General features: G+C 43.8%; 1 protein-coding gene across 9 annotated transcripts in view; it reads right to left on the bottom strand.

Annotated features, from left to right (window-relative positions):
• Positions 1 to 9,769: 9,769 nt before the first annotated feature.
• OXNAD1 (oxidoreductase NAD binding domain containing 1) overlaps positions 9,770 to 26,384 on the bottom strand; it is a 38,555-nt gene continuing 21,940 nt past the window's right edge. For 7 of the 9 annotated variants that reach the window (XM_064588295.1, XM_064588313.1, XM_064588322.1 and 4 more), the window contains 4 exons: positions 18,986 to 19,127; positions 12,105 to 12,347; positions 11,006 to 11,114; positions 9,770 to 10,347 (listed from right to left, as the gene is read on the bottom strand). In XM_064588295.1, coding sequence (XP_064444365.1) covers positions 10,193 to 10,347; positions 11,006 to 11,114; positions 12,105 to 12,347; positions 18,986 to 19,127 — 649 coding nt within the window. In that variant the 3' untranslated portion in view covers positions 9,770 to 10,192. The remainder of the gene's footprint in view (positions 10,348 to 11,005; positions 11,115 to 12,104; positions 12,348 to 18,985; positions 19,128 to 26,384) is intronic. The other 2 variants (XM_064588301.1, XM_064588304.1) reach the window with 2 other exon arrangements.

Below are 26,384 nucleotides of genomic sequence, written 5' to 3'. Positions count from 1 at the left end.
CTATATGCTAAACCACTGGGAATGTGAGGTTTATCTGTCATGGAAGCACAGCATAGCCATCCTAACAGAAATACTTTAATAATTTAGTTTATAATGTCTTAATGTATTTGTTAGTGGTTTTTTTAAAAAGATTTTATTTATTTATTCCGAGAGTGCATGAGCAGGGGAAGGGCAGAGGCAGAAGGAGAGAATCTCCAGCAGGCTCCACGCTGAGCGCAGAGGCCAATGCAGGGCTCCACCTCGCACCCCCGAGATCACGACCTGAGCTTTCGGAAAGCAAGAGTCCGGACGCTTAACTGACTGCGCCACGCGGGCCCCCCTATTTGTTAGTGGTTTATTAGTAACAAGACGGCCACCGTTAGTCCAGTCCTTGTCTGAATTTTTTCACATCTCTAAACTGATTATACTTCACTGGAGTTATGCTTGGTGGGACCAGCTTCAAGAAAACACGAGGATGAGACGTTCTAATTCATTTCTTATGGGGCACATTTTATCAGTACTCTAAGCATATTCATCATGGCCGGTTCGCTTTGGGGCATGGCCCTCGGATGTAGCAGTTAGGAGGTTCGTCTTCACCCAAAACTCATCACTCAGGCAACCTATTTGAGTTGTGCGGGGTCTCGCTGACCCTGGGAGGGACCCCGGGGGACAGCACGGTCTGGGCTCCCACCGCGAGGAGGCCAAGAGCAGCTGCTGGGAGTAAGACGGACTGGTGCAGGGGTGGATGAGAGGGGCAGGACAAAGGAGGACTGCGTGTCGGCAGCGGCCTGGCGGTGGCTCAGCACTGACTCCCCAGCTGTCCCAGCGGCTCCGGCTCCAACAGCCCTGCAGACGTACTGCAGCCACTCCGTGGGCGCTGCACAGTGGCCCCTGGTGACGCGCACGGTGGCCCCTGGTGACGCGCACTCTGCCTGCTTGTAGACCTGCCCAAATGAGTTGTGCAGCCTCCCGGCAGGGTCGGCCTTTCCTGGACCCGGTCCCCAGAGTTTGGCACCGGGAAGTAGGTGGACAGTAGATCTAAGGACGAGACCCAACAAGCCTTTGGCTGGGATTTCTGAGGTGACTGGCCAGAGAAGGAGGCAAAGCGAATGGGTATCACAGGTTCCTGTTGAGCGCGATTGTTTCTGTGGCCAGTTAAGAAAACTACCCCGGGTTGCAGAGAGCTGCTCTCCGAACCCGGCAGGTGCTTGCTGCCCCAGCCCCTGCAAGACGGTGGGCTGTGGCGTTTCCCTGCAGAGGTGGCTGGCGCCGTGGCCGGCCTGTGCGTTTCTACGGGCACGAGGGATCAGCTGGGTCTCCATAGACATCCGGAGTTTTTAACTCCTACACCACCGTGCCAGGTGCTGGGAAGACCGCAATGAACGGGCCAGACCTAGTCCTGGCTCCCTCGGGGCTCCCAGCACACGCTAGGTGACGGCACCAGGCTCTGTAACTGGGGGGCTGCGTGGAGAAGGGCCGGCTGCCAGGAAGGCCTGGGCAGGGAGCGGGAACGTGCTCAGGGAAGGCTTGCTGAGCCACCAGCCGTCAGGGGAGCGGTCCACGGCGGGGCAGTGGGCCTCGCAGCTCAGAGCATGGACTCTGGAGCCACGCTGCCCGGCTGTAATCCTGACTCTGCCACTCACCGGCGTGTGGCCTCTGTGCCTCGGTCACCTTGTCTGTAAAATGGAGAGAAAAGTTGTGAGAATTAAATGAATACATGCAAAGTGCTTCGAGGACATGTGGCACACCGTAAGTGCTATGTAAATGTTAGCAATGGGGAAGCAAGACTGAAAAGGAAGAATTTGAGGGCAGGCTCTGAAGAAAGCTTCTGTTCAAGTAACTGAAAGAAATCTATGAAAGTGGGCTTGCAGAATGTGTGTGTGTGTGTGTGTGTGTGTGTAGGGGTGGGGAGTAGCAGCGAGGAGAGCAGAGATGGATGGGCCAGGGCCTGAGGCAGGAGTAATGGGGGGCCGTTGATCAGCTTTAAGTAGGGAAATGACATTAAATTTGTATTTTTAAAAGGTCTCTCTGGCTGCTGGAGGAGAAAGTTGTGCAGGGCGTCCAGGGAGAGGCCGAGGTGTAAGTGAGCCCAGTGTTTCAGTCCAGGTGGCAGTGTGGATTTTGCACCTCAGTGGAGCAGGAAGGAAGGGGACAGCCTTGAGAGTCACTTAGGAGCACAGACTGGAGTTTGCAACTGACTGGAGAGTGAGGGAGTATTTCAGCGACCAGCCACACCGGAAACTGAGGAGTACTGTCCTTATTAGAAGTTATTTCTTCAGAATAATAAATACCCCAGTGAGACTGCCATTGCTCAAAAACTTTTCTAGCACCTCTCTCTGTCACAGATTAGTTTTAAGGATCTGAATGACTATTCTACAAAGTTACTAAAACGTAAGTCTTGACAGTTTCCTTAAGACCCAAAGAATATGTCTTTAATTTCTGGAGGGAGGGAGTTGTTGGCAAACAGAAGTGGCTGGTGGGGAGGTACCATGGGTAAGGCATGTGGTTCTGCGACCACAACTCTGTGTCTTGGGTCGGAAGGACAGAGCCTAAGTTTTGCCCCAAAAGATTTTTTATGGCGATGCTGACAATTATAGCCACGGCTGTCCACGGTGGGGACTGTCTCTTAGAAATGGAGTGAAGGTTGGGGTGGGGGCGCCTCGGTGGCGCGGTTGGTTGAGGGTCCAACTCTTGGATTCAGCTCAGGTCATGATCTCAGGGTTGTGAGATCTAGCCCCACGTCAGGCTCCATCCTCAGTGGGGAGTCTCCCTCACCCTCTGCCCCTCCCCAACTTGTGCACTCGCTCTCTCTCAAACAAACAAATAAATAAATAAATCTTAAAAGGAAAAAAAAAGGAAAGAAATGGAGTAAAGGGATGCATTCAATCCAGAGACAATTTAAAGACATGGATCCCACGCTGGTTGACTGGTAAAAGAAAGCAGGCTTTCCACCCTGTAACGAATGCAGTCTTTAGTAAAAAATACTTCTGTATTTAAATGTGCTGCTCACGAGTTCAGTGTGGCTTGGGATTTTTTCTGCTGCCTCTAAATAATATAAACGCTTAATGAAGGTGAGAAACAGATTTCACTTATCGGGGTGAGTATTAAAATGCTTCCTGCGATGAAGCTCTGTGAACCTTTCTGGGTACCTCCGCTCTTGTTGATTCTTCAACAAAAAGAACAAGAAAATCATCTTGGAAGGAAGGACAACTGGCAGGCTTGCCGGTTTCTGGCTCCACGAAATGCCTAAGTTACTAACCACCGACAACTCTAACTTCTCACGAAGCCGGGGAGCTATCCATTCAGCCGCTGTCCCAGTCCGGCCCACCTTAAGCCCCAACAGGCGAATGTTGTCAGTTTTCTTTCTTATTAATGGTGAATCCACCATTTCTCCTGAGCCCCAGCTCCAGAATTTAATCAGCACTACGGTGCAAAAGTCCTCTACGTCAAACCAAACTTTTCCCTTGCTTCAGTCCAAGGCAGTTTCTTCTTCTTCTGTCGACACTGGAGATGCAAACAAGGGCAACTGCAACAGTGAATCAAAGATCTGAAGACAGCTAAGACCCTCCTTAGTCATCTCTCATCGGAATCCATTCTCCCCCCACCCCCCGCCGATCTCTAAGGCCCATTTGTTCCATCAGGAAATTGCAGAATGGTCATGCCAAAAGGGATGGTCAGTTAGGTAGTCCTACCCACTTGACAGATCAGGAGAGCAGGGCATGGAGGGATGGTGAGTCATGCAGGAAGCAAGCTGTAGAACAGGGATGATTTAGGTCTCTCTGTGCCAGGACCCTGTTCTCTCCATCCTACTACACAGCCAACTAAACTTGTCTTATTCTTTGTTTCTTCTCTCTAGGCTCCTACAGTCCCTAAGAACAGAGAGGCTTAGTTGGATTTTTAAAAAAATCTCACTAACTGGAATGCTCTGGCAATGGGCTGTTCTGGTGAAATGAGTCTCTCTCTTAAAAAAAAAAAAAAAAAATGGCGGCCAGTCTACCCTGTTAATGGTGGGAAGGATTTTGGAACAAGCTCAAGGATGAGTCTGTGGGGCAGAAAGCCCTCTAAAAGGAGAGGAAGGAGACCAAGTCCCAGTCCCATAGTTCTAGCTTTGTCACTCCCAGCCATGTGCGCCTGGGCAAGCCACCTAACCACGCAGTCTCATTTCCCTTATTGGTAAAATGGGATGGCATCATCACCCTGATGCCCCTGCTTACTGCATATAAATGTGGATAATTTAATGAGATAAAACAAACTAGAGTCAAATGTCAATACTTCTGTAGGATTCACTTGAAAAGAGAACTCTAACCAAAATCTAGACCACCAGTGAATTCAGGTTAACCCCTAAGTTACTATTCCCCTCACTTCTCCTCTATCACGTTACCTGTGAAAAGGAACCTCTACCACTATGCGTTAGATCTTTGTGTTTAAATAACCTGGAGATGACAAAAAGGAGGTAAAGAAAATACAGAATGTACTAAAAAGCTAGAATAATTAAAACAGTGTTATACCAGAGTAGGAACAAATAAGTAAACCTATGGAACAGAGAGTCTAGGGGAAAAAAATCCATCTGTAGGTGGGACTTTCATATGTGATAAAGGAAGCATTTCAAATCATTGGGGAAAGTGTGGAATACTGGATAAATGGTGGTGGGCAACTGGAGAGCCATATGAAAAGATCAGATGCCTATCCCCCGTCAAGCACAAAAATTAATTCCCAATGGGTTAAAGACCTGCAAAAGTATCAGAAGACAATATATGCATAAAAGCTGAGGAAAAAGATGGATATATTTGATTATATATAAATATAAAACTTTGGTGTTAAGTTATAACAAACAGAACTCAGGGACAAATAATAGACTAGGAAAAAACATTTGCAACACATATACAGGCAAAAGGTTAGCATTCATTCTATTTTATAAAGATTTACAAATCAGACATCAAAATGGACGTGAAGTGTGAACACACCATTCTAAAAAAAAATGGCTAAAATACTTTAGCTATCTCCTGGCATTTTTTTTAAAAATCATCTTTGACTCAACCGACGAGGAAAATACACTTTAAAGACTTAGACAATCCAGTGCTGCCAGAAGGTAGAGAAATGGGTACTTTCTTACTCTATTAGAATATAAGTCAACTACTAGGCATTTCACAGGGTAATTGGGCAATACCAGCCAACTTTTGATCCAGAAATGACACTTCTAGTAATTCCACAGGAATACATGCACAAAAATTACACAAAAAAGTTTGTTCACCACAATACTGTTTGTAATAGGCCCAGACTGGGAACAACTAGATTTTCATCATAGAGACACAGTTACATACGTTACGGCATATGCCCACAGTGTGGAGTGTGCGAGAAGACTGAAATTCACAAGCACACATATCTGTATATGTATACAAGGTGAATATACTGTAAAATGTCTAATACCTAGCAATCTCTTTATATAGAAGTTCAATGTAGGCCAGGGAATGGGATGGGAGAGAAGAAAACTTCGGCATTTTGGTGTACATACTTTCATATTATTTGATTGTTTACAATCATATTTATCAAGTAATTAACAAAAGACAAAGGAAGAGACAGAATCTTGGGAAGCTGAAGCAGAGTGAACTGGGACCTGGGTATGAGACGGAAGAGACGAGGTCAGACTTATGGGCTCCTGCAGGGTTATTAAGAACCCGGAACAGACTGGACCAAGATGGCTGCTTGACAATGAGGAAGTCTGGATTCCTGAACACAAACACTTTTCAATGCATGCCTCGAGCTGATGGTGGGTTAGGAGGTATCTTCCTAAAAGTCATCACCACGCTTGCTGCGGAGGCACATATTAGGAAAGAATAATATGAAAGACGAGGCATCTATTTCTCTAAGATGAGAATAGAAGAGGTCTTTGAGTTTCATTTAAAATAAAATGAAAGAACAGCGCTTGGGTTAAATTATCAGCACACGATCATCTGCAGTACCCAGGAATGAAGGAAATTGCTGTTTTCCATCCAGAAAGAGAAAAAAAATCTCAGGCAGGGGAGCACGACACCGGACAATGCCCGCAAGCACGCACATACTGCGGCTCACGCAAGTGCATGTGAACATACGTGCAGCAGCTGTGCATCCCTGTAGAACAACTCTCCTGAGCTCTCGAGTGTGGGCACAGCCCTTCCCACAGCCTCTCCCGCGCCTCCACCCGCAGGATGTCATCCTCCAGTGACTCGCCCAGCCAGCCACCTTCTACAGCTCTCTTTCCACAGGCGACAGGTGCAAAAAAACACCACTTTTCTCTCCAAAGCATTTCCACTTTCAATCACAGAAAAAAAAAAAAAAAAAAAGCTTTCCAAACTCCTTGACTTGCTCAAGACAACCTTATATTTTCCTATCTTCAGTTTCTAGCCCGGTGACTGCACATACTAGATGCTCAATCACACTTAACCGAGTTATCATCCTCCAGAAAAAGTCGTCACCTCCCCAACTGGTATCCCCCTGAATGATTCTTTCATAGTTTCTCAGGCGGTTATCTCCCTCATCTTAAAAATACTGTGGATTAGTCAACAGTACTGTACCAATTTACCTGTACTGCTGACTTCCTAGTTTGGGCTAAAGGCACCAGGGTTATGTAAGATGTTGATATTCAGAGAAGCCGGGTAAAAGGTAAAGGGGAACCCTTTGCAACTCTTCTATAAACCTACAATTATTTCAAAATAAAAAGTTTTCAAACAAAACAAATTTTAAAAAATGAATTAAAAAAGGGGGGGAGTTCTCTTGACTCTACTTGCCTTTCCTATCTTTTTCCTTCCTTTTATAGAAAAATTCTTTGAAACTATTATCTATACCCACTCATTACAATTTCTTTTCTCCCAGTTGTTCCTAAACCCACTCCAATAGGTTTTCCTTCTTCGTATGCTTTCCTTGATAACACCCATCTTAGGGGGATCGCCAGTGATCTTCCAGTCGCTAAATCAATGGCCGCTCATGGGAACTCTCATCTTTCCTGTCCTACCAGCAACATGACACAGCTGGCCAGTCTGTCCTCCTTGAGACAGCTTCTCGACACCACACTCACCTCCTTTTCCTCCTTCCTGCTTGTTAGAGCACTGTTGGCACCTCTGAGAGCCCCAACCCTCATCAACCCACACAACCAACACAACAGGGGTCGCCCCCAAACAAGCTGAGTGTTGGAAAATTGGCCACAATGGGTACAGTCAAATGTACAGAAAGTCATGAGTCCATAATGATACTTAAAAAAATCTCACTGGTGACCATCTTTGGAGGTTGCTAGGGCAGCAACTCTTACTAGGCCAATTGATAAAGGGCAAGAATCAAGCACTGATTCTGTCTTTCATCATTTTTATAACAAGATCTTTGTAAGTAGAGGCTACTGACCACAACCAGGGTTCCAGAGAACATCTTCATCTCAGAGCTCCACATCCACCTGCAGACACCCTGTTGGTGAGGAATGGTAGACGATTTGGGAAAGACCACATATTTGATCCATTTTCTGGAGAGCGCTGATGCTCACAGCAACACTTCAAGTTTGAGGAAGACTCGTACATCAGCTTAACCTATCTCTTGCGTAGACTGTAAAAGGGTCTCCTGTCACAAGAAGAAACAGCTTTCCACAGACTCATTAGGCCAGAAGGATCTTTAAGAATCCCTTTAACACAGCTCATCAGCTCTGGGCAGGTCCTTTCACCCGTGTAAGAAATATTCCTTAAAGCACCTGTCGTGTGCCAGGCACACTGCTGAACAAGACAGGGCCTTACCCGCAGGGAGGTTAAAGGTCAGTGGACTAAACCTAAGTCATCCAGCCTCTTAAAGTCCTTTCTGAAGAGGACAAGGAATAGCAAATTAATAACACACTCAAGCAGTGCTCTACCAGGCACTTCATAGGTTTTATCACATTTAATCCCTGTAACAGCCCGAGGAGGTAGGTAGTATTATCTCTGTTTTATATGCAGTTGCAAGTGTGCACACGTGTGTGTAATTACAAACTGAGGCATGCCACAGTTGAGTGACTCGCTCAAGGTCATCTATCTAGTGAGCAGTATGAACCCAGCAAGGGCCCTCTCCAGTCTGCGTTCTCAGCCACCACACTATAAATTCAAGCCGCCCTGGCTGGAGATCTGGACTAGCCTGGCAAACGAGGGCAACGGGCCCTTCTCGGCCAGCAGACCAGAAATGCTGTCCAGCCCTCGGCACCCGAAACGACACAGAGCTGGAAGAACGACAGTCCAGGCAAAGGTCATGACCTGGCCTATCTCAGCAGGTTACAGATGGTGACAGGGAGTCACCGGCAGGGGGGGCGGGCAGGACAGGTGGACCTTGCTCGGCGACAACAGCAGACACAGGCAGACGGGCTGTGGCAGTGGGTGGACGGAGGCGGTGCCTGGCACCCCCCTGGGCTCCCATCATCTCATGCTGCGCTCAAGATGCTCGCCCTACACCTCCACTCCCCGCGCGGAAAGGCCTGGGTTGGCCACTTGCTCTGTACCTTGTGTCCCCTTCCCCGCTGGCTGCCTTTGCCAGTCAGCAGAAGGACCCCCGTGCTGCTCCCACACCCCTGAATCTCATGGTGCTAATTCTCCCGTGCCTCTTGAGTACTCAGCTCTCAAGCCCAGCCCTTGGGCCTGGGCCCTTTGGGGCCAGTTGCTGAGCCAGGGCTCCTTACAGTAGTCAGAGCTTTGCATATTCCCCTCACCTCTGAAACGCTGATGACCTCTGCCTTGAGTAAACTTTGAAATGCCCATCAGGGCAACAGCGCCCCCCCCCCCCCCGCCCCTTCCTCCTGCTGAATTTGAATCTGGGATTGAAACGGTTGACAAATGATCTTTGCTTAAAACTTGACAAAATTCAAAACGGGGCAGAGGCTAAAATCCTGGTGCCAGCCATCATCAGTCCCCATAAATCAATGCTGTGTTTAAGCTCCAAAGTCCTCACACCGTGAGGCCTGCAGCCACAGAGATGACAAGGTGCAAGCTGTCTTTTCCCAACAGCTCAGGAACAGAATCCCAACTGGGGCTCCTGTGTCTCCAGAACTGATCTTTCCTTCTTCCCAGACTCCCTTTACCCTCAGTGTTCTCCAAGCTGGTAGCCTTGGGCCCGACACTGTGTGTCACAGAATGGCCTGGCCTCAACCTATGCACTCCTTTTGGATTTTCTAAAAATCTAAAGGAAGGCAAGAACAGCAGTCTGCTTTCTAGCAGTTTCATTAGAGCAGCCTTGGGATGAGGCTCCACCATTGTCTCTACCCATCCTGGGGACTGCCTCCCAAACCCTGGGCTTAGCAAGGAGTTGCAGGTCAGTTGCTTTCTTTCAGTCATTCAACAAGTACGTATCGAAGACCTGCTGGTGCCAAGAAGAACTCTGGCAAAGAAACGAAATAAAAGACTGAAAGACAGGATTTGGAAGTGGCTCTGTACCCCCTAATCAATCCTCACCACATTTTTAGAGCCAGCCAGCCTAGTCATTGAAGGCAGATCCGACATGCAATGCAGCAGTCACCAGGGCCTTTGTCCCAAACAAGGAGCCGCCGCCTGCAGAGTGTGAAGGCAGGCGGCCAAGACACAGAGCACAGGAAGGGTTTCGTTTGAGAAGAAACTAACAATTAGTCAGGATAACACACTTAGGACATTCATTAACATTAAGCAAACATGCCAGACACTCAATTCCCTAAAGCAGTTTTCCTCATAATCTTCCATTTCCAAACCCACGTATGATGGTCTGAAGAAGCAAGGCTTCGGGCTACAGGGAGGTGAATGAAGGCATTAAATATAAAGAATTTTCAAAGTAAAATGATTAGGACCGTGTTTAAATTATAAGTTTATTGAGCATAAGATATAAAGGTTGCTATCAAATGAAGATAGCTTACATTTTACACACAAAACAGCATTCTTATATGATTAAATTTAAGTCTATGTCTCTTTTTTCCCTAAGAGGAAAGAAAACCTATATTGACCAATTCAAGATATATCATGAGATAATCAGTTATTAATAAAAGAAAATCAATAAAGTAAAAAATAATTGAATCAATGAAGTCTTTGTAAAAAATTTATCATCTAAGTCTGTCAGCTGGTTTTTCTTTTATGCTCCAGCTGGTCACTTAGTTCAGCCTTAAAAAAAAAAAAAAAAAGCTGAGCAGAGGTAAATTTGTCGTGCCACAAATCATAGCTCTGTTGCTGTCCTGGGTAGATTTCACAGCTTTCTCTTTTCTATCTTTGCCCGCTCCCTACCACCACTTCTCAAAGCAAATGTGTTCTTTGGGAACGTGGCTGTTTTCCAGTTGCTTGGAGAAAAAGTCTGTCATTGGAGGTGGGCCACAAATATAGAACAAAGTCTCTTGTGAAATATGATCTCTTATCTCCTTCTCCGTTATTCTTCCTTCTACCAAAAAACAGAATAAACACCAAATAAGCCAGACACGCCTGTACTGAAATGAGGAAGGACTAACTACAACTCAGCAACGGGGTTTATTTCCAGTAACCCAAGCTCAGGGCGTCTAGTGTGGACTCGTTCACACAATGGCTTCTGGTGGCAGCACCAGACGCCAGACCCAGGCAGAGAATGCATCACCAGGTTCCCTAAGCTTACGGTGAGCAAAGTGGGGAGCTAACCATCATGCACTCTTCAGACAGGGCCAGTTAGCTTCCTGATCTCTGGCAGAGATTCAGAACTGGCTTCAGCAAAGTAAATAAACTGGTGAAAAAAATCTTTCCAAGCAGGGGAAACCACGGGTAATTCAAATGACCATTAATGGCAAACGGCATCAATTCAGTCGAGGCTGGAACATAAAATCTTTGGATGTATACTACAGTGATGACACAAAGGTCCCCTTAAAATATGTGGAAAATAAATTTTTAACATGGGCAGTAAGAACCCCGTATATAATAAGGAAATCCAACCAAATCTCTCATTTTTCCACGGTGAATCACCTCCCAGTTCCCCAGGTAGTGACATCCCAGGAAAGCAACTACCGTCCACCAGCGGTCCGTGCCACCAAACAGCTGCGTGGACATAGTCAAAATATCCCCGGGGGACTCACCTGTGACGTATGGCTTGAGTTCTGCACTGATTTGGGCTGTCTGTTTCGTAACATGCAAACTGCACGCAATCTTCTCAGGAAATTCATTTACTAAATCGAGGATATTTTTCTGGAATGTCAAACGTATTTGGTCACACTACAATTTTAAAAAATCAAAACAGATGTGCACAGCCTCTGCCGCTGAACCCCGACTCCCAGTCTGCACACGTCTGCCACTCTCTTCCTCTCTACTTAAGAGACGTATTGTTGGGGCGCCTGGGTGGCTCAGTCGTTAAGCGTCTGCCTTCGGCTCAGGTCATGATCTCAGGGTCCTGGGATCGAGCCCCGCATCGGGCTCCCTGCTCCGCGGGAAGCCTGCTTCTCCCTCTCCCACTCCCCCTGCTTGTGTTCCCTCTCTCGCTGTCTCTCTCTGTCAAATAAAATCTTAAAAAAAAAAAAAAAAAAAAGAGACGTATTGTTTGCAGCCTCGCAGGCCGGAGCATTCACAGCACAGAGGGCTAGTTGGCTTTAATTGAAATCTGAATATGCTAACAAGCATATTACTAACTCTCCGGGAGTTTTTTCTTTTCCCTTTTTCTCAAGCAGTGGCAATTAAGCAGCAGTTTCACTGACCACAGTTGTGTCTTTTAACTGTTTCTGTTCTTTTGTTCATCCCTGCAGCTGCAAGGCAATCCAGAGTGAAAGCCTTCTCCTGTCAAGTGTACTTCCTTTCAACAGATGCAGCCGAGGGGGGTTTCCGTCACCCGGCGGGGGCCGAACTCCGCGCGCTTCACCTCCTCTGTTATAGAACCTGTAGGTCTCCTGACTCCGCAGATGCTCGGGGCTGTGGCCACCTTTCTGTTCATCGGCCTCCAGATTCAGGCCCACCAAACCCGTCCTGGCCCGTCCTGTCACTTCACCGGGAGCCCCTCAACACAAGCTGTTTTTCTGTCCTAAGAAGTGGTGGTTAATTCCCCATCTGAACATGATTAACGTCAAGCCTTCTGTTGCAACGAACTCTCGTAGAGAAGACAGAGTAACGGAAGAACGTTCCGGAGACGACTCCCCCCCGCCACGAGTTTGCTCACGGCACGCTAGCAAGTGTCCGTCTCTCCCCTACCTTAAACAGGAGCTCACTGGTATTCTGGGCACTGTAGAACAGCTTTGTCGTCCCCATCTCGTAGCCGCTCCCTCTGTGGGCCCGTTCTCTGTGGAGGTCGGCCGTGTGCCGCAGGATGGAGAGCAGGGGGTTAATTCCGACCCCTCCTGCAATCAGCACGAGGTTTCTAGAGGCATCTGCAGGCTGCGGGTCAAAGAAGAACTCTCCACCCACTCTCACGGCCACTTCAGAGTCAAGTGTACACTATGGCAGGAAAGAAAAGATCCGTGAGTCCTTTGGGGCACAGGCCTTACACCTACCGCTCTTCTTCAAGAAAACGGACTGCCTCTGCCTCCTGCATTTTTATCCGTGCTGAGGACTGTTTTCACAGCCGGCTCCCACTTGTCCCACTCGCCCATCACACAGGCCATTCGCTGCTCTGCCTTTGTGATCCGTACCGCCTAGCCGCTCCAGAACCCAGGAGAGGGGGACTCCCTTCAGTCGTTCTGCCACTTGCTCACTTCTTAGGTGATGAGCCGGGCTGCGCAACAGGCACTGGACTCAGGGCACAGCTCTGAAGCATGAGTTTCCTTTTCTGCTCGAAGCCATGGAGCTGAGACAGGCAGGCTGGGGCAGGTGTCATTACGCTGCGGCTGCCCTGGGCTCGTCAGAGAACACGCTGGGTACCGGGGGGCCCCTCCGGGCCACCAGCAGGGCACAGCCAGAGCTCTGCTGCGCAGGCTTGAGGCCGGCCCCGCGGTGCTGGTCGGTGCTGTGCGCTTCTCCCCGGAGCAGCAAGAACAGGCACAGAGGCTTCACTCCCCGGGGGGCGACTGCCACACCCCCGACCCAGCAAAGCACCTAGTGGGTGAGGTCACTTAGACCCGAACGACCATCAGAGCTGAATGCACTGGTTCTCCATGAGGGTGACAGAGACCCCAAAAGGAGGTGTTTTGGGAACACGTGGTGATACTTTTTTATTGTCACGATGGTTTGGAAAACCCAACTGGCATTTAGAGGGCAGGACCAGAGATGCTAGCTAGATGTCTTGTGCAGTTAGCAGTGCCCGGGAGCTGGCTCCCACTCAGCTGATGGTTAAATTTTGAGGAATTTCGTGAACCAGGTTTGTTTGGGTTTTTTTTAAAGATTTTATTTATTTATTTGACAGAGAGCACAAGCAGGGGGAGCAGCAAGCAGAGGGAGAAGGAGAGGCAGGTTCCCCCACTGAGCAGGGAGCCCGACGTGGGGCTCGATCCCAGGACTCTGGGATCATGACTTGAGCCGAAGGCAGCCGCTTAACCGACTGAGCCACCCAGGCGCCACGTGAACCACTTCCTACTGGTAGTTTGAATTCAGCCACTGAGGGAGTATCTGCAACACAGAAATCAGCAAAGGCTGCAGATCACGACTTTTTGTACTCAGCCAGTTTAGCAGCACAGGATTGCCCTGCAGAAACTTCTGAATGGCCCATGGGACATACATGGAGGTGAAAACTGGTTTGTAATGATCTGAGACTAGATCCTAACTCATTTACAAAAAACCCAAAGCACTGTGTACGGACGGATCTAGTGGAGTCCGAATGTTCCAGAATGTACCCATCGTGTAGACTGTACTCTATTGTATCCAGAACATTACCAAGTATGCTCACTGTTCTGGCCAGCCACATCCCCGTTGGTAACATGCACGTGTGGTTCTCCCGTCACCAGGCAACAGGCAGCACCATCTGCACCTGTAGACGGTGTACTCATGCTGATTCTACGCTGAGGAACAGCCGTCTGACTACTTAATTCTCTCTTCTAGTTAAGATCTGCCCAACCACTGATCTAGTGAAATACACAGTCTGTGACTAGGAATCCCCCCCCTTTTTTTTTAATTTCTCCTTGGCATTACATTTAGAGAATTATGTCACCAAAAAAAAAAAAAAAAAATCTTTCATATGTTGATTACATTAACTTTGAATTTCATTTCAGGGGGGTTCTAGAAAGAGGGCAGCGGATCTGATAGGGTTGAGACCCCTAGCTTGGATAAAATGTACTGATGTAGGAGTCAGAAGACTGAATTTTAATCACAGCCTATGAAATCCATCAAGTTCCTTCATTTCTCTGAGCCTCTGCTGCCGCATCTGTTAAATGGGTACCAACACCTGTGCTGCTCACCTCACAGGGCTATGGTGGCCATCACGGGACACCCGGCGGGGAAGAATTCCCTGCTGGACTGCTGCCATCTAGCTCTATTACAGGAGGGGGTTTTAGTCACTGAAGCTGCCAGGGAAGAAAAAGTGCTGGGGGTGCCTGCTCCTTTCTTCCCTGCCACTAAAAGGCAACCCAGAACTAAAGAAATTTATATGAAGAGCAAAAGTTGGCTCCATTACATGTTCCTGATGTAAATCAACAAAATGAACTCCCTCCTAAGAAGCAATAAGTTATCATGTGCTTTTTAAAGACCAAATCCTCAACATTCACTCCTTGGAGCCCTGCATGGCAGGTAGGCCGTTAAGTACTTATTTTTTTTTATTTTTTTTTAAGATTTTATGTATTTATTTAAGAGAGAGAGCACAAGCAGGGAGAGCAGCAGAGAGAGAGGGAGAAAGAGGTCTCCACTGTGCAGGGAGCCCGATGCGGGGCTCGAGCCCAGGACTCCGGGATCATGACCCGAGCCGAAGGCAGACGCTTAGCCGACTGAGCCACCCAGGCGCCCCCAGTTAAGTACTTTTTGACATGAATTTAATTTGGGGCTTTACAACTTAAAGAAGAAGTTAAATCTTAAAGAAGAGTTAGTCTCAGAGAAATGTAAGAAAAAACAATAATTAGTTTCATTCACAAAAGAGGTCCTTTCTGGTAAAGAACTATCAAATGAAGGAAAATCCTTTCTCTGAGGGAAAAGAAAAACATCTAAACTAAACAATTTTAAATAGGTAGGCCATTTTTACACGAAGGATGAGAAGTGGGTTTTTATTTTCGACAAAAGAAATGAGCAGCAAGGGAGCATTCTGTTAGGAATAAGTACAATCTAGGACTTACTACACTGGCCACCAAAGTGCTTTAAAATGCCCTTCCTTTTCAAGTCTCAGAAACAGAATCTATGGTATGAGAAGTTCTGCCTAATGATGCCAAAAGACTGAATCTCTCTGTCCCTTCCCTCCCCATCTTGCTTGCCTGTACACCTCTCTCTTTATCACTAAGAATCAAAGAGTAAAAGAAACTAAGAAATGAGAAAGAAATCATTTTCTCCAACGGTCATCTTTAGTAGGATTAATAATTACAACAAAGCCTTTAGGGTACTGTTTTTGAGACAGAGTATTTTCAAAACCCTGAAGTTGGCAAAAAGAGAAAGAAAGAAAAAAAATGTGCCTACCATCTCCTTAGTGACAAAATAATCTTAAATAGATCTATCTTCTTATTTGCTAGCATCTGGAAAGAATGAAAAGCCATCTTTGTCTTTTACTGATCAATAAAAGCTGCCAAGGTAGCATGAACACAACACTCCAAGTACTGTACCCTATAATACGGAAGTGAGTAAAAGGACATTACCTTCGATTACGCGGCCATGTTTTGGGTACAGATTTTCCACTTGTGAAATAAACAACTTTTCCACAGCAGCTGGAGCCCAGCACACAATAGCTGTCTAGAACCCTTTACCCTGCCAGGAGCCTGAGCCAAAGCAGATAAAATAAAGGAAGACATTTATGGCACTTTATCCCATGTCCCAACAGAGCAGCCTGCTGCCACCCAGACACTCACGTGCCTCCATTGTCCACTCTAATAGCTTAATAAGACAAACCCCTCAGGAGGAAAACAGCCACCTGAGAATGGTTCCAAGACAAATCTGACTTCATAAAGGCTGTTTGCAACTCCCACCGGGCAGAGTGGAGCTGGCACTACAATTAAAATGTGCATTCAAGCAATGCCACTTGGAGATTTTCTACAGCCTCTAAGAGTAAGTTCCTTCATTGAAATGCCAATGAGGCATGAAACCAAGCAGGGAGCTGTGGAGCAGGACCAGGTCAGGTCACGTGGGAGGCAGATAACGGGAGGGAACTCATGGCACTCGGAGCCGAGATAGCCAAACTCACTGTAACCCTGGGCAAGGGGCACATGGAAACCTTGCCAGCCCCACCCCCACGGCATTTTTTAGAGATTCAGGATATAGCCTACAGACAGTAATGGGTGGGAAATCCAAAGAGAATCTAAAAAGGAATGAGGCAGCTGAGGACACATGGAAGGAATGACTCAGAAGGTCGGAGGGTAAAAATGTGACAGGATACATTGAGAATGGAAATGCTAAGGCAAGCAGCTGCCTTATTCTGAACAGATACAACTTGACACGGAAATCATAATTAGAAGAGACTTTTTTTATGCCCCTATAGATTTAAAAACCTTTTATTTTTTTTTTAATTATCTTACAGTAAAACTTTTTGGGGGGAGCGGGGGAGGGAGTATAGTTCTGTGGATTTTAACACACACACACACACAGATCTGCCTAACTACCACCAAAACCAAGATACAGAACAGTTCCATCACCACCAAAACCAAGATACAGAACAGTTTCATCACCCCCAAAACCTCCCTCTGCTTTCCCTCTATGCTCACACCTTTCCCTACCCCTAACCCCTGTTAACCACTCATCTGTTTTCCATCATTGTATTTCTGTCTTCCAGAGTGCGACAAAAATGGGATTACAGAGTACCTAACCTTTGAGACTGGCTTTTTTCACTCAATATGTGGCCTTTAAGACTCACCCAAGTCAAGTGCATCAATGGTTCATCCATTTTTACGCTGAATAACAATATATTGTATGAATGGATCACAATTTGTTTATCTGTTCACCTTTTGAGGGACATTTGGGTTGTTTCCAGTTTTTGACAATTATGAATAGAACCACTATAAATGTTTCACGTACAAGTTTTTATATGAACAGAGCTTTCTGTTTCTCTAGAATAAAGATCCAGGAGCAGTATTACTAGGACTTACAATAAATGATTGTTTCATTTCATACAAAACTACCAAAATGTCTTCCAGATTGGCAGCAGTATCTCGCATTCCTGCTAGCAATCTAAGCTATAGAAGAGAGTTCCAGTCACTCCACATCCTTACCAGCATTTGGTATTGTCAGAACTTTTAACTTTAGTCATTCTAATAGGTGTGTAGAGATATCCCCCTATATCCAGTTTTAATCTGCATTTCCCTAATGATGGTCAACATCTTGTCATTGCTTACTAGCTGTCCTTATATCCTTTTTACTGAAGTGTCTATTCAGGCTTTTACCCATTTTTAAATTATGCTTGTTTTCTTTCTGCTGACTTTTGAGAGTTCTTTATGTATTCTGGATATTACATATCCTTTGTTGGATATCTAACGTGCAAATACCTTTCATCGAATCTGTAGCAGTGTCTTTTGCAGAAAAACGTTTTTAATTTTGATTAACTCCTATATATCAATCTCCTCTTTTATGGATCTGGCTTTTGGTGTCATGTCCTAACACACCTACCCTCAAGTTCAGAATATTTCTTATGTTTTCTTCTAAAATTGTTACGGTTTTGTGTCTTCTACTTACATCTATAACCTATTTTGTGGGAATTTTCAACATAAAGTAGGACACTTAGGACAAAGTTGTTTCTTTGCATATGGATAAACAACTGTCCCAGCACTGTATATATGTTGGAAAGGTTATCCTTTCGCCACTGAATTTCTTTAGCACTGTCGTCAAAAATCAAATGGCCATATGTGTGTTGGATCCAATTCTGAATTCTTTATTCTGTTCCATCAATTTATGTGTCCATCCCTTCACCAATACTAATTTGATTACCATAGCTGTATTTTAATCTTAAATTTGAGCAATGTGATACTTGCCACTTTATTCTTCTTCAAAACTGTTTTAGCTATTCTAGTCCCTTTGCCCTTCCATATAAATTTTAAAATCAGTTTATAGCTACAATATTTATACTGGTACATTCCTTTCTGGCAAAGGAGATAAGAAAATGGGATGGGATAAAAGTTGTTGGTAAATATAGAAGGCACTCTAGAAATAAAAGGGATGGTCAAAAACTAAGAAGACAAACAACTGATTTGTGCGGAGCTCATTCTTTGTTATCAGAGTTCTCAGAGGTAATGAACAGTCAGCTTATGTAGAATTGTGTTGAGTCCCTTAGTGAAACATGAGTTATTAGCTGCAAACGTGGACTCCCTCTCAGGATCTCATGTGAAGAGCTCTCCAGAGGCAATGGCACCATGGATTTAGCAGTGCTCAGCTCTAGGCACAAGCGGGATAGAATGAGAAATCACTTCCTTGGGGCGCCCGGGTGGCTCAGTCGGTTAAGCGTCTGCCTTCGGCTCAGGTCATGATCCCAGAGTCCTGGGATTGAGCCCTACATCGGGCTCCACGCTCAGCAGGGAGCCTGCGTCTCCCTCTCCCTCTCCCTGCCTGTCTACCTACTCGTGCTCTCTCTCTGTCAAATAAATAAAATCTTTAAAAAAAAAAAAGAAAAAGAAATCACTTCCTTTCCAAATGACAGAATAATAGTTTAATTCCTTTTATTTAGGATAGTTAGGACAAAATAATCTGATTTATAGGTTTACCATTTATAAGACACACAGAGAGCCAATTTAAAAAAACTTACATATAAAGTAAAATGTTTCAATACTAAAGTAGTGTTCAACTGAACACTAGTAACCCAGAAGGTATTTTCAGATCCCAAAATATCTTTGAGTCTTCCCTAATGCATCAAGAAGATTCTGCTTCTTTGACCATTCTGGAGTCTGAATTCTGGATGTGGGGGAGCTCTCTGTGAGCATGTACCCTTCCCACTCAAGCCTTGGTTTCTTAGGTGCATTAAGTGAGCTGAACACAAATTTTGTGGGTAGGCAGAGATGCCCAGAGCTCCAAATTTAAACAGGTTTGCTCACCTGATTGTGAATCCAGAGAGCAGGAGGGTGGTTCGCATATTTCACTGCCAATTCTATCATTCTCTCTTGTTCTAGTAGTCTGGGGCTGGAGCATATTGAGAACCCACCAACCACAGAGACTCCTGGGATAAAGAAATCAATCCTAAAAAGAAAGGCAAATAAACTTTTTGTTGAAGCAATTTTAAAAGTGGGCAACAAGATAAGTAAAACTGATAAACTTTAAGCTAGTTAAGAAAAAAAAAGAAAAGAGAAAATTAGTAAAATCAAGAATGGAAGAGGGGACATCATCACCAAGCTTACAAAAATAGAAAAGATTATTACAGGAATTCCATGAACAACTGTATGACAAAAATTGAGATAAATGAAATGGATACATTCCTAGAAAGACAGAAATTATCAAATTGGACTCAAGAAGAAACAGAAAATCTGAACAGGCCCCTAACAAGTAAATAGTTTTAGTAATTTCAAAACTTCTAGAAAAAAAAAAGGATAGGCATCACTGGTGAATTTTACCAAGGATTTAAAGAACGCTAATCTTTTACAAACTCTTCCCAAAAACCAGAAAAGAACATTTGCCATCTCATTTATAAGGCCAGTATTACCCTGCTACCAAAACCAGACAAAGATATAACAAGAAAAGAAACTAAGTTCAATATCCCTTGTGAATATAGATGCAAAAATCCCAGGAATATTAGGTTGGTTTAACATCTGAAAATCAATCAATGAAAAACACCACTTAGTAGAATAATGGACAAAACCCAGGTATCATCTCAATAGATGCAGAAAAGGCATTTGGCAATATTTAAGACCCTTACATAATAAAAATACTCAACTAACTACAAATAACTGGGAACTTCCTCAATCTAATAAAGGACATCTACAAAATATCCAACATTCAATGGTGAAAAGCTACAAGTTTCTCCCCTAAAGACAGAAACAAGACAAGGATGTCTGTTCCTACCACCTCTTTTTAACATTGTACTAGAGGTTCTAGCCAAGGCAATTAAGCAAGAAAATTAAATAAAAGGTATCAAGATTAGAGAGGAAGAAATTGTAGATGACATGATGTTGTATATAGAAAATCCTAAGGAATCTACTATAAGGATATTAGAACTAATAAGCAAGTTCAAATGATGCTGCAGAATACAAGATTGATAAAAATCAACTGTATTTCTATACACTAGCAGTTAACAATCTAAATGTGAAGTTGAGAAAAATAATTTTATTTATAATAACATAAAAAAGATTAAAACAACTGGGAATAAATTTAACAAAAGAAGTATATAAGACTTGCATACGGAAAGCTACAAAACATTATGGAGAAAAATCAAAGAAGGTCTAAATAAATAAAAAGACACCTAATGTTCACAGACTGAAAGACTTAATAATATTAAGATGGCAATACTCTCCAAATTAATCTATAGATTCAATGCAATACCTATCAAACTCCAGATGGTTTCTTTGCTGAAACTGACAAGTTGATCATAAAATTAATATGGAAATTCAAGGAACCCAGAATCATCAAAACAATTTGGAAAAAGACCAACAAATTTAGAGGACTCACACATTCTGATTTCAAAACTTACTATAAAGCTACAGTAATGAAGACACTGTAGTACTGGCATTAGGTGAGGCACATAAATCAACGATAAAGAACTGCAAGTCCAGAAGTAAACTCTTAAGTATGTGGTCAGTTGATTTTTGACAAGAGTACCAACACAATTCAATGGCAGAAGAACAGTCTTTTCAATGAACTGTGCCAGAACAACTGGATATACACATGTAAAAAGAACGAAGTTGGACCCCTACCTCACACCATATACAAAAATTAACTCAAAATGGGTCACAGACTTAAAGAGCTAAAATTATAAACTCTTAGAAGACTCACACAGGAGTAACTCTTCATGGCAATGGTTACTCAGATAGGATACCAAACACAAAAGTCAAAGAAAAAATGGAGAAACTAGCCTGCAACAAAATTAAGATACCATCATTAAAAGGTAACCTACAGAATGGGAGAGAATACTTTCAAATCAAATATCTGATAAGGAATTTGTATACAGAAAATATAAAGAACTTGTACAATTCAATAATTAAGACAACTCAAAATATGGGCAAAGGATTTGTATAAACATTTCTCCAAAGATATGTAAATGGCAAATAAGCATGTAAAAAGTTGCTCGACATCATTAGTTATTAGGAAAATGCAAATCAAAATCACAAGAGCTATCACTTCATACTCAACTAGGATTGATGGCTAATTAAACCAACAGTAGTACTAGTAAGGATCCTGAGAAACCAGAACCCTTCTACACTGCTGGTGGGAATGTAAAATGGCGCAGCCATTTTGGAAAATAGTTTGCAGTGTCTCAAAATGTTAAACAGAGTTACCATATGACCATCAACTCCACTCTTAAATATATACCCAAGAGAAATTAAAATATATGTCCATTCAAAAACACGTACATGAATATTCATAGCATTATTGATAATAGCCTAAAAGTGAAAACAATCTAAATTTTCATCAATTCATGAATGTATAAACAAAATATGGTATATCCACAATGGAATGAAGTACTGATACATGCCACAACACAGATAAACATTAAATTATGTTAACAGAAAGAGGTCAGTCACCCAGAGGAATGGGAGAGAATTGTTGAAAAAGAAATGTTGAAAAAGAAAAGCAAAGCTGGCGGCATCACAATTCCGGACTTCAAGCTCTATTACAAAGCTGTCATCATCAAGACAGTATGGTCCTGGCACAAAAACAGACACATAGATCAATGGAACAGAATAGAGAGCCCAGAAATGGACCCTCAACTCTATGGTCAACTAATCCTTGACAAAGCAGGAAAGAATGTCCAATGGAAAAAAAGACAGTCTCTTCAACAAATGGTGTTGGGAAAATTAGACAGCCACATGCAGAAGAATGAAACTGGACAATTTCTTTATGCCACACACAAAAATAGACTCAAAATGGTTGAAAGACCTAAATGTGAGACAGGAGTCCATCAAAATCCTAAAGGAAAACACAGGCAGCAACCTCTTCGACCTCAGCCGAAGCAACTTCTTCCTAGAAACATCACCAAAGGCAAGGGAAGCAAGGGCAAAAATGAACTATTGGGACCTCATCAAGATAAAAGGCTTTTGCACAGCAAAGGAAACAGTCAACAAAACCAAAAGACAACCGACAGAATGGGAGAAGATATTTGCAAATGACATATCAGATAAAGGGCTAGTATGCAAAATCTATAAAGAACTTCTTAAACTCAATACCCAAAGAACAAATGATCCAATCAAGAAATGGGCAGAAGACACGAACAGACATTTTTCCAAAGAAGACATCCAAATGGCCAACAGACACATGAAAAAGTGCTCAACATCGCTCAGCATCAGGGAAATCCAAATCAAAACTTCAGTGAGATCTCACCTCACACCAGTCAGAATGGCTAAAATTAACAAGTCAGGAAACGACAGATGTTGGCAGGGATGCAGAGAAAGGGGAACCCTCCTACACTGTTGGTGGGAATGCAAGCTGTGCAGCCACTCTGGAAAACAGTATGGAGGTTCCTCAAAAAGTTGAAAATAGAGCTACCATACGATCCAGCAATTGCACTACTGGGTATATACCCCAAAGATACAAATGTAGGGATCGAAGGGGTACGTGCACCCCGATATTTATAGCAGCAATGTCCACAGTAGCCAAACTGTGGAAAGAGCCAAGATGTCCATCGACAGATGAATGGATAAAGAAGATGTGGTATGTATATGTGTGTATATATATATATATATATGTATATGTATATATATACAATGGAATATTATACAGCCATCAAAAGGAATGAAATCTTGCCATTTGCAACGACATGGATGGAACTGGAGGGTGTTATGCTGAGCGAAATAAGTCAATCAGAGAAAGACATGTATCATATGACCTCACTGATATAAGGAATTCTTAATCTCAGGAAACAAACTGAGGATTGCTGGAGTGGTGGGGGGTGGGAGGGATGGGGTGGCTGGGTGATAGACATTGGGGAGGGTATATGCTATGGTGAGCGCTGTGAATTGTGTAAGACTTGAATCACAGATCTGTACCTCTGAAACAATACATCATATGTTAAAAAAAAAAGAAAGAAGATAGCAAGAGGGAAAGAATGAAGGGGGATATCAGAGGGAGAGACGAACCATGAGAGACTATGGACTCTGAAAAACAAACTGAGGGTTCAGTTTGTTCAGGTAGGTAGAGTGGAGGGGGGTGGGAGGATGGGTTAGCCTGGTGATGGGTATTAAAGAGGGCATGTTCTGCATGGAGCACTGGGTGTTATACGCAAACAATGAATCATGGAACACTACATCAAAAACTAATGATGTAATGTATGGTGATTAACATAACATAATAATAAAAAGAAAAAGAGAAAGAGGTCAGTCACAAAAAGGACCACCTATTGTATAATTCCATTGATATGAAATGTCCGGAATAGGCCAATCCATAAAGACAGAAAGTAGAACAGTGGTTGTCAAAGCAGGTTAGGATGGGGAATGAATGATAATCAGTATAAGGTTTCTTTTTGGGATGATGAGAATGTTGCAAAATTTTGTTCTGTTGATGGCTGCACAATTCTGTAAAAATACTAAAAACCACTGAATTGTAAACTATAAATGGGTGAATTTTATAATATGTACAGTATATCCCAATAAGACAGTTTTTTAAAAGTGTAAAAAAAAGGGGTGGGCAACAAAAACTTTTTCACTGGCATTTGACAAATTAAAATGCTGATGTGACCTTCTAAGTTCCAAAACTCTTATATTTCCTTTTCTTCAAAACATACTCCTATAGTCTAGAACTCTTGCAAGTTTCAAGCCTTTGATACTTCTATGCCAGAGAAAATCTTTTTTGGTAGGGATTCTAGGAAATGCAACAAACCTAGTTATGTACCAAGGAAAGAAAAATTTATTAGAACCTGGGTCCACAAAAAATTCTCCTACCAATGTCTAGAAAACAAACATCCAATCTAGATGTTTTTCAGCCATCAAAGAGCAAAAGTATCATTTATCCCCATTATTTTCATGGAAGCCAGGAGGCTTCCATGAAAAGCACACTATGTTCCCTACTGATTTGATTTATGACCTTAAAAGATGTTCTCTTCTGATCTTTGGCCTTAAACATCTGGACATTTTTTGAGTCTTAAAAAACCTGAGTCTGGATTGGAAGTGCTCCAGAAAAGGTCCCCAGCCTATTTTTGTCTATATTCACTTGATTCTTTTCCATCAATACTTTTATTTCCTTCTCATTTCAGACAAGACATAAATATATAAAGACTACAGTTGTTATTTTTTTTTTTAAGATTTTATTTATTTGGTAGAGAGAGACACAGCGAGAGAGAGAACACAAGCAGGGGGAGTGGGAGAGGGAGAAGCAGGCCTCCCGCCGAGCAGGGAGCCCGATGCGGGGCTCGATCCCAGGACTCTGGGATCATGACCTGAGCCGAAGGCAGACGCTTAACGACTGAGCCACCCAGGTGCCCCTACAGTTGTTATTTATTAACACAGTTGCTGTATGCTTTCAGAGAAGAAGTATAATAGTATCTCCATAGCTTCCATGTTTAAAAAAAATAGTTAATCAATGAACTACTTTTGCAGCTTCATCTCCTGAACTATAGTGCCCTCTGCTGCTTGATGTTGATAAAGACTGTTCTCGCAGGGAAAGGGAATCTAAGTAACTTTGGAAAGCAACCTTTAAAAAAAAAGGACTCCTTCATTAAATGCTACAGAATTCAAATGACATAAAAACTTCATCTGAATAGATTTAAGAAAATATGCACGATACATATTTAATAAAGCATCTGTCCAAGAAAAAATTAAGTTTTAAACATACACACACACACTTAAAAATGCCCTCTTGAAGCCAAGAGCTGAGGCACCTACTGCACTCTCATGAGTGAATGTAAGAAGAACTGTGAGGAAGAGCCTAATTCTGTAGTGAAGCCACATACCCATATCCACCTGTGACACCCCAGGCAGCCCTGTCCTGCCCACAAATGCAGCCCTGGTGCCCGGCACAGAGCAGACACACAAATCGTGGCCGAATGTCGATGTTTTACCGTGAGATCCTAAAACTCTTTAGTCCTCAGCTCGAGGGCTTAGAGCCCCTCCCTCATCCCTTGTGCAAACACCACAGACACCTCCTGTTTCCCATGTACAGGCCCTGGCGTCAGTGCTGGAGGTAAAGATGCCAAGTATGTCTGGACTCCTGCCCTCAACAAACTCACCCTAATGGGAGGAAAACTAACAAATAAATACAATTACATGGACTATGATAAAATCTGCTTAGAGGAGAGAAAACGCCCATCATTTGAGACCTGTCTGGAAGAACTGGTACTTAGCATAGATTTCTTCATAGCTCCAACATATGTGATTCTGATTTCATCAGGAAAATACTAATAAAACCACTATTTTATTTTTTTAAAAGTCTGCCTGGAGGGGAGGAAAGCAGAGGAAGAAGCAGTCAATTCTACCAGGCGTGGAAGGATTAACAAAGACTTCACAGAGGAGTCTTAAAAGACACACAGCACTCACCAGACAAGCATGGAGGACACAGTCTGAACGAGGACACCAAGGAATGCCGCACTTTCTATGTGTGGTCACTCGAGGCAGGGCTGCCGAACACAGCTATGTAGGTTAGATACTGTCTACAATGCAGCGGCCCTGCTAGAGGGAAGGGTAGAGTCTTCCTTCTCTAATCTCATTCCTCTCCTCTATTACTTCTTGGAGTCCTTCTCTTAGTCACTTTCAAACATGAAAACTTATGTTACCTTATATGAAATCAGAGACACACCTTGCTCTTTCCAAAAATGCTTTGGCCTTGCTTCCCCTCAGTCCTGGCAAGCCCAAGTGTGGAACGAGTAGTAATGACTAGGCAGGAGGGGCGCCATCATAGTGGAGATGCGCACTCATCCACTCCTACTTGGCCTGCTGCTCTTCCAAACAACAGCAGGGAAACCCCCCAAGGAACTAAGTATTGGAATCTGTCCCCTGGGCCTCACCAACACAGATGACTTAAATGAGTGAAACAGTAGCTATAACAAAAAGCAAAAGCAAACTAATAAAGTTAAACATTAGGCATTGTGTTAAACACTCGACATATCCCAAGACAAAGGAATGTTACTATTCCCTCTTTAAAATGGAAACTGAAGCCCAGAGAAAGAAAGAAACTCCCACATCACAGAGCTAGAAAAGCCCCCAGGTGAGTCATGCAGTCTCCAGAGCACTAGGCATGTGACACTGTGGTAGAGACTCCCTCAGGGGATGGACCCAGCCCACAGCAGTGAGTGCCACAAGGAACACTGAATCTGCCAACTTCAGGCACTCACACATTACAAGAGGACTGTTGGTGGCA

This window comes from Mirounga angustirostris, unplaced genomic scaffold, assembly GCF_029215605.1.
Source record: "Mirounga angustirostris isolate CCGP_5_RB_7025 unplaced genomic scaffold, mMirAng1.0.hap1 SCAF_1, whole genome shotgun sequence".
NCBI classification, from domain to species: domain Eukaryota; kingdom Metazoa; phylum Chordata; class Mammalia; order Carnivora; family Phocidae; genus Mirounga; species Mirounga angustirostris.
Note: the sequence above shows the minus strand (reverse complement) of the source record. Positions and strands in the feature narration are given on the sequence as shown.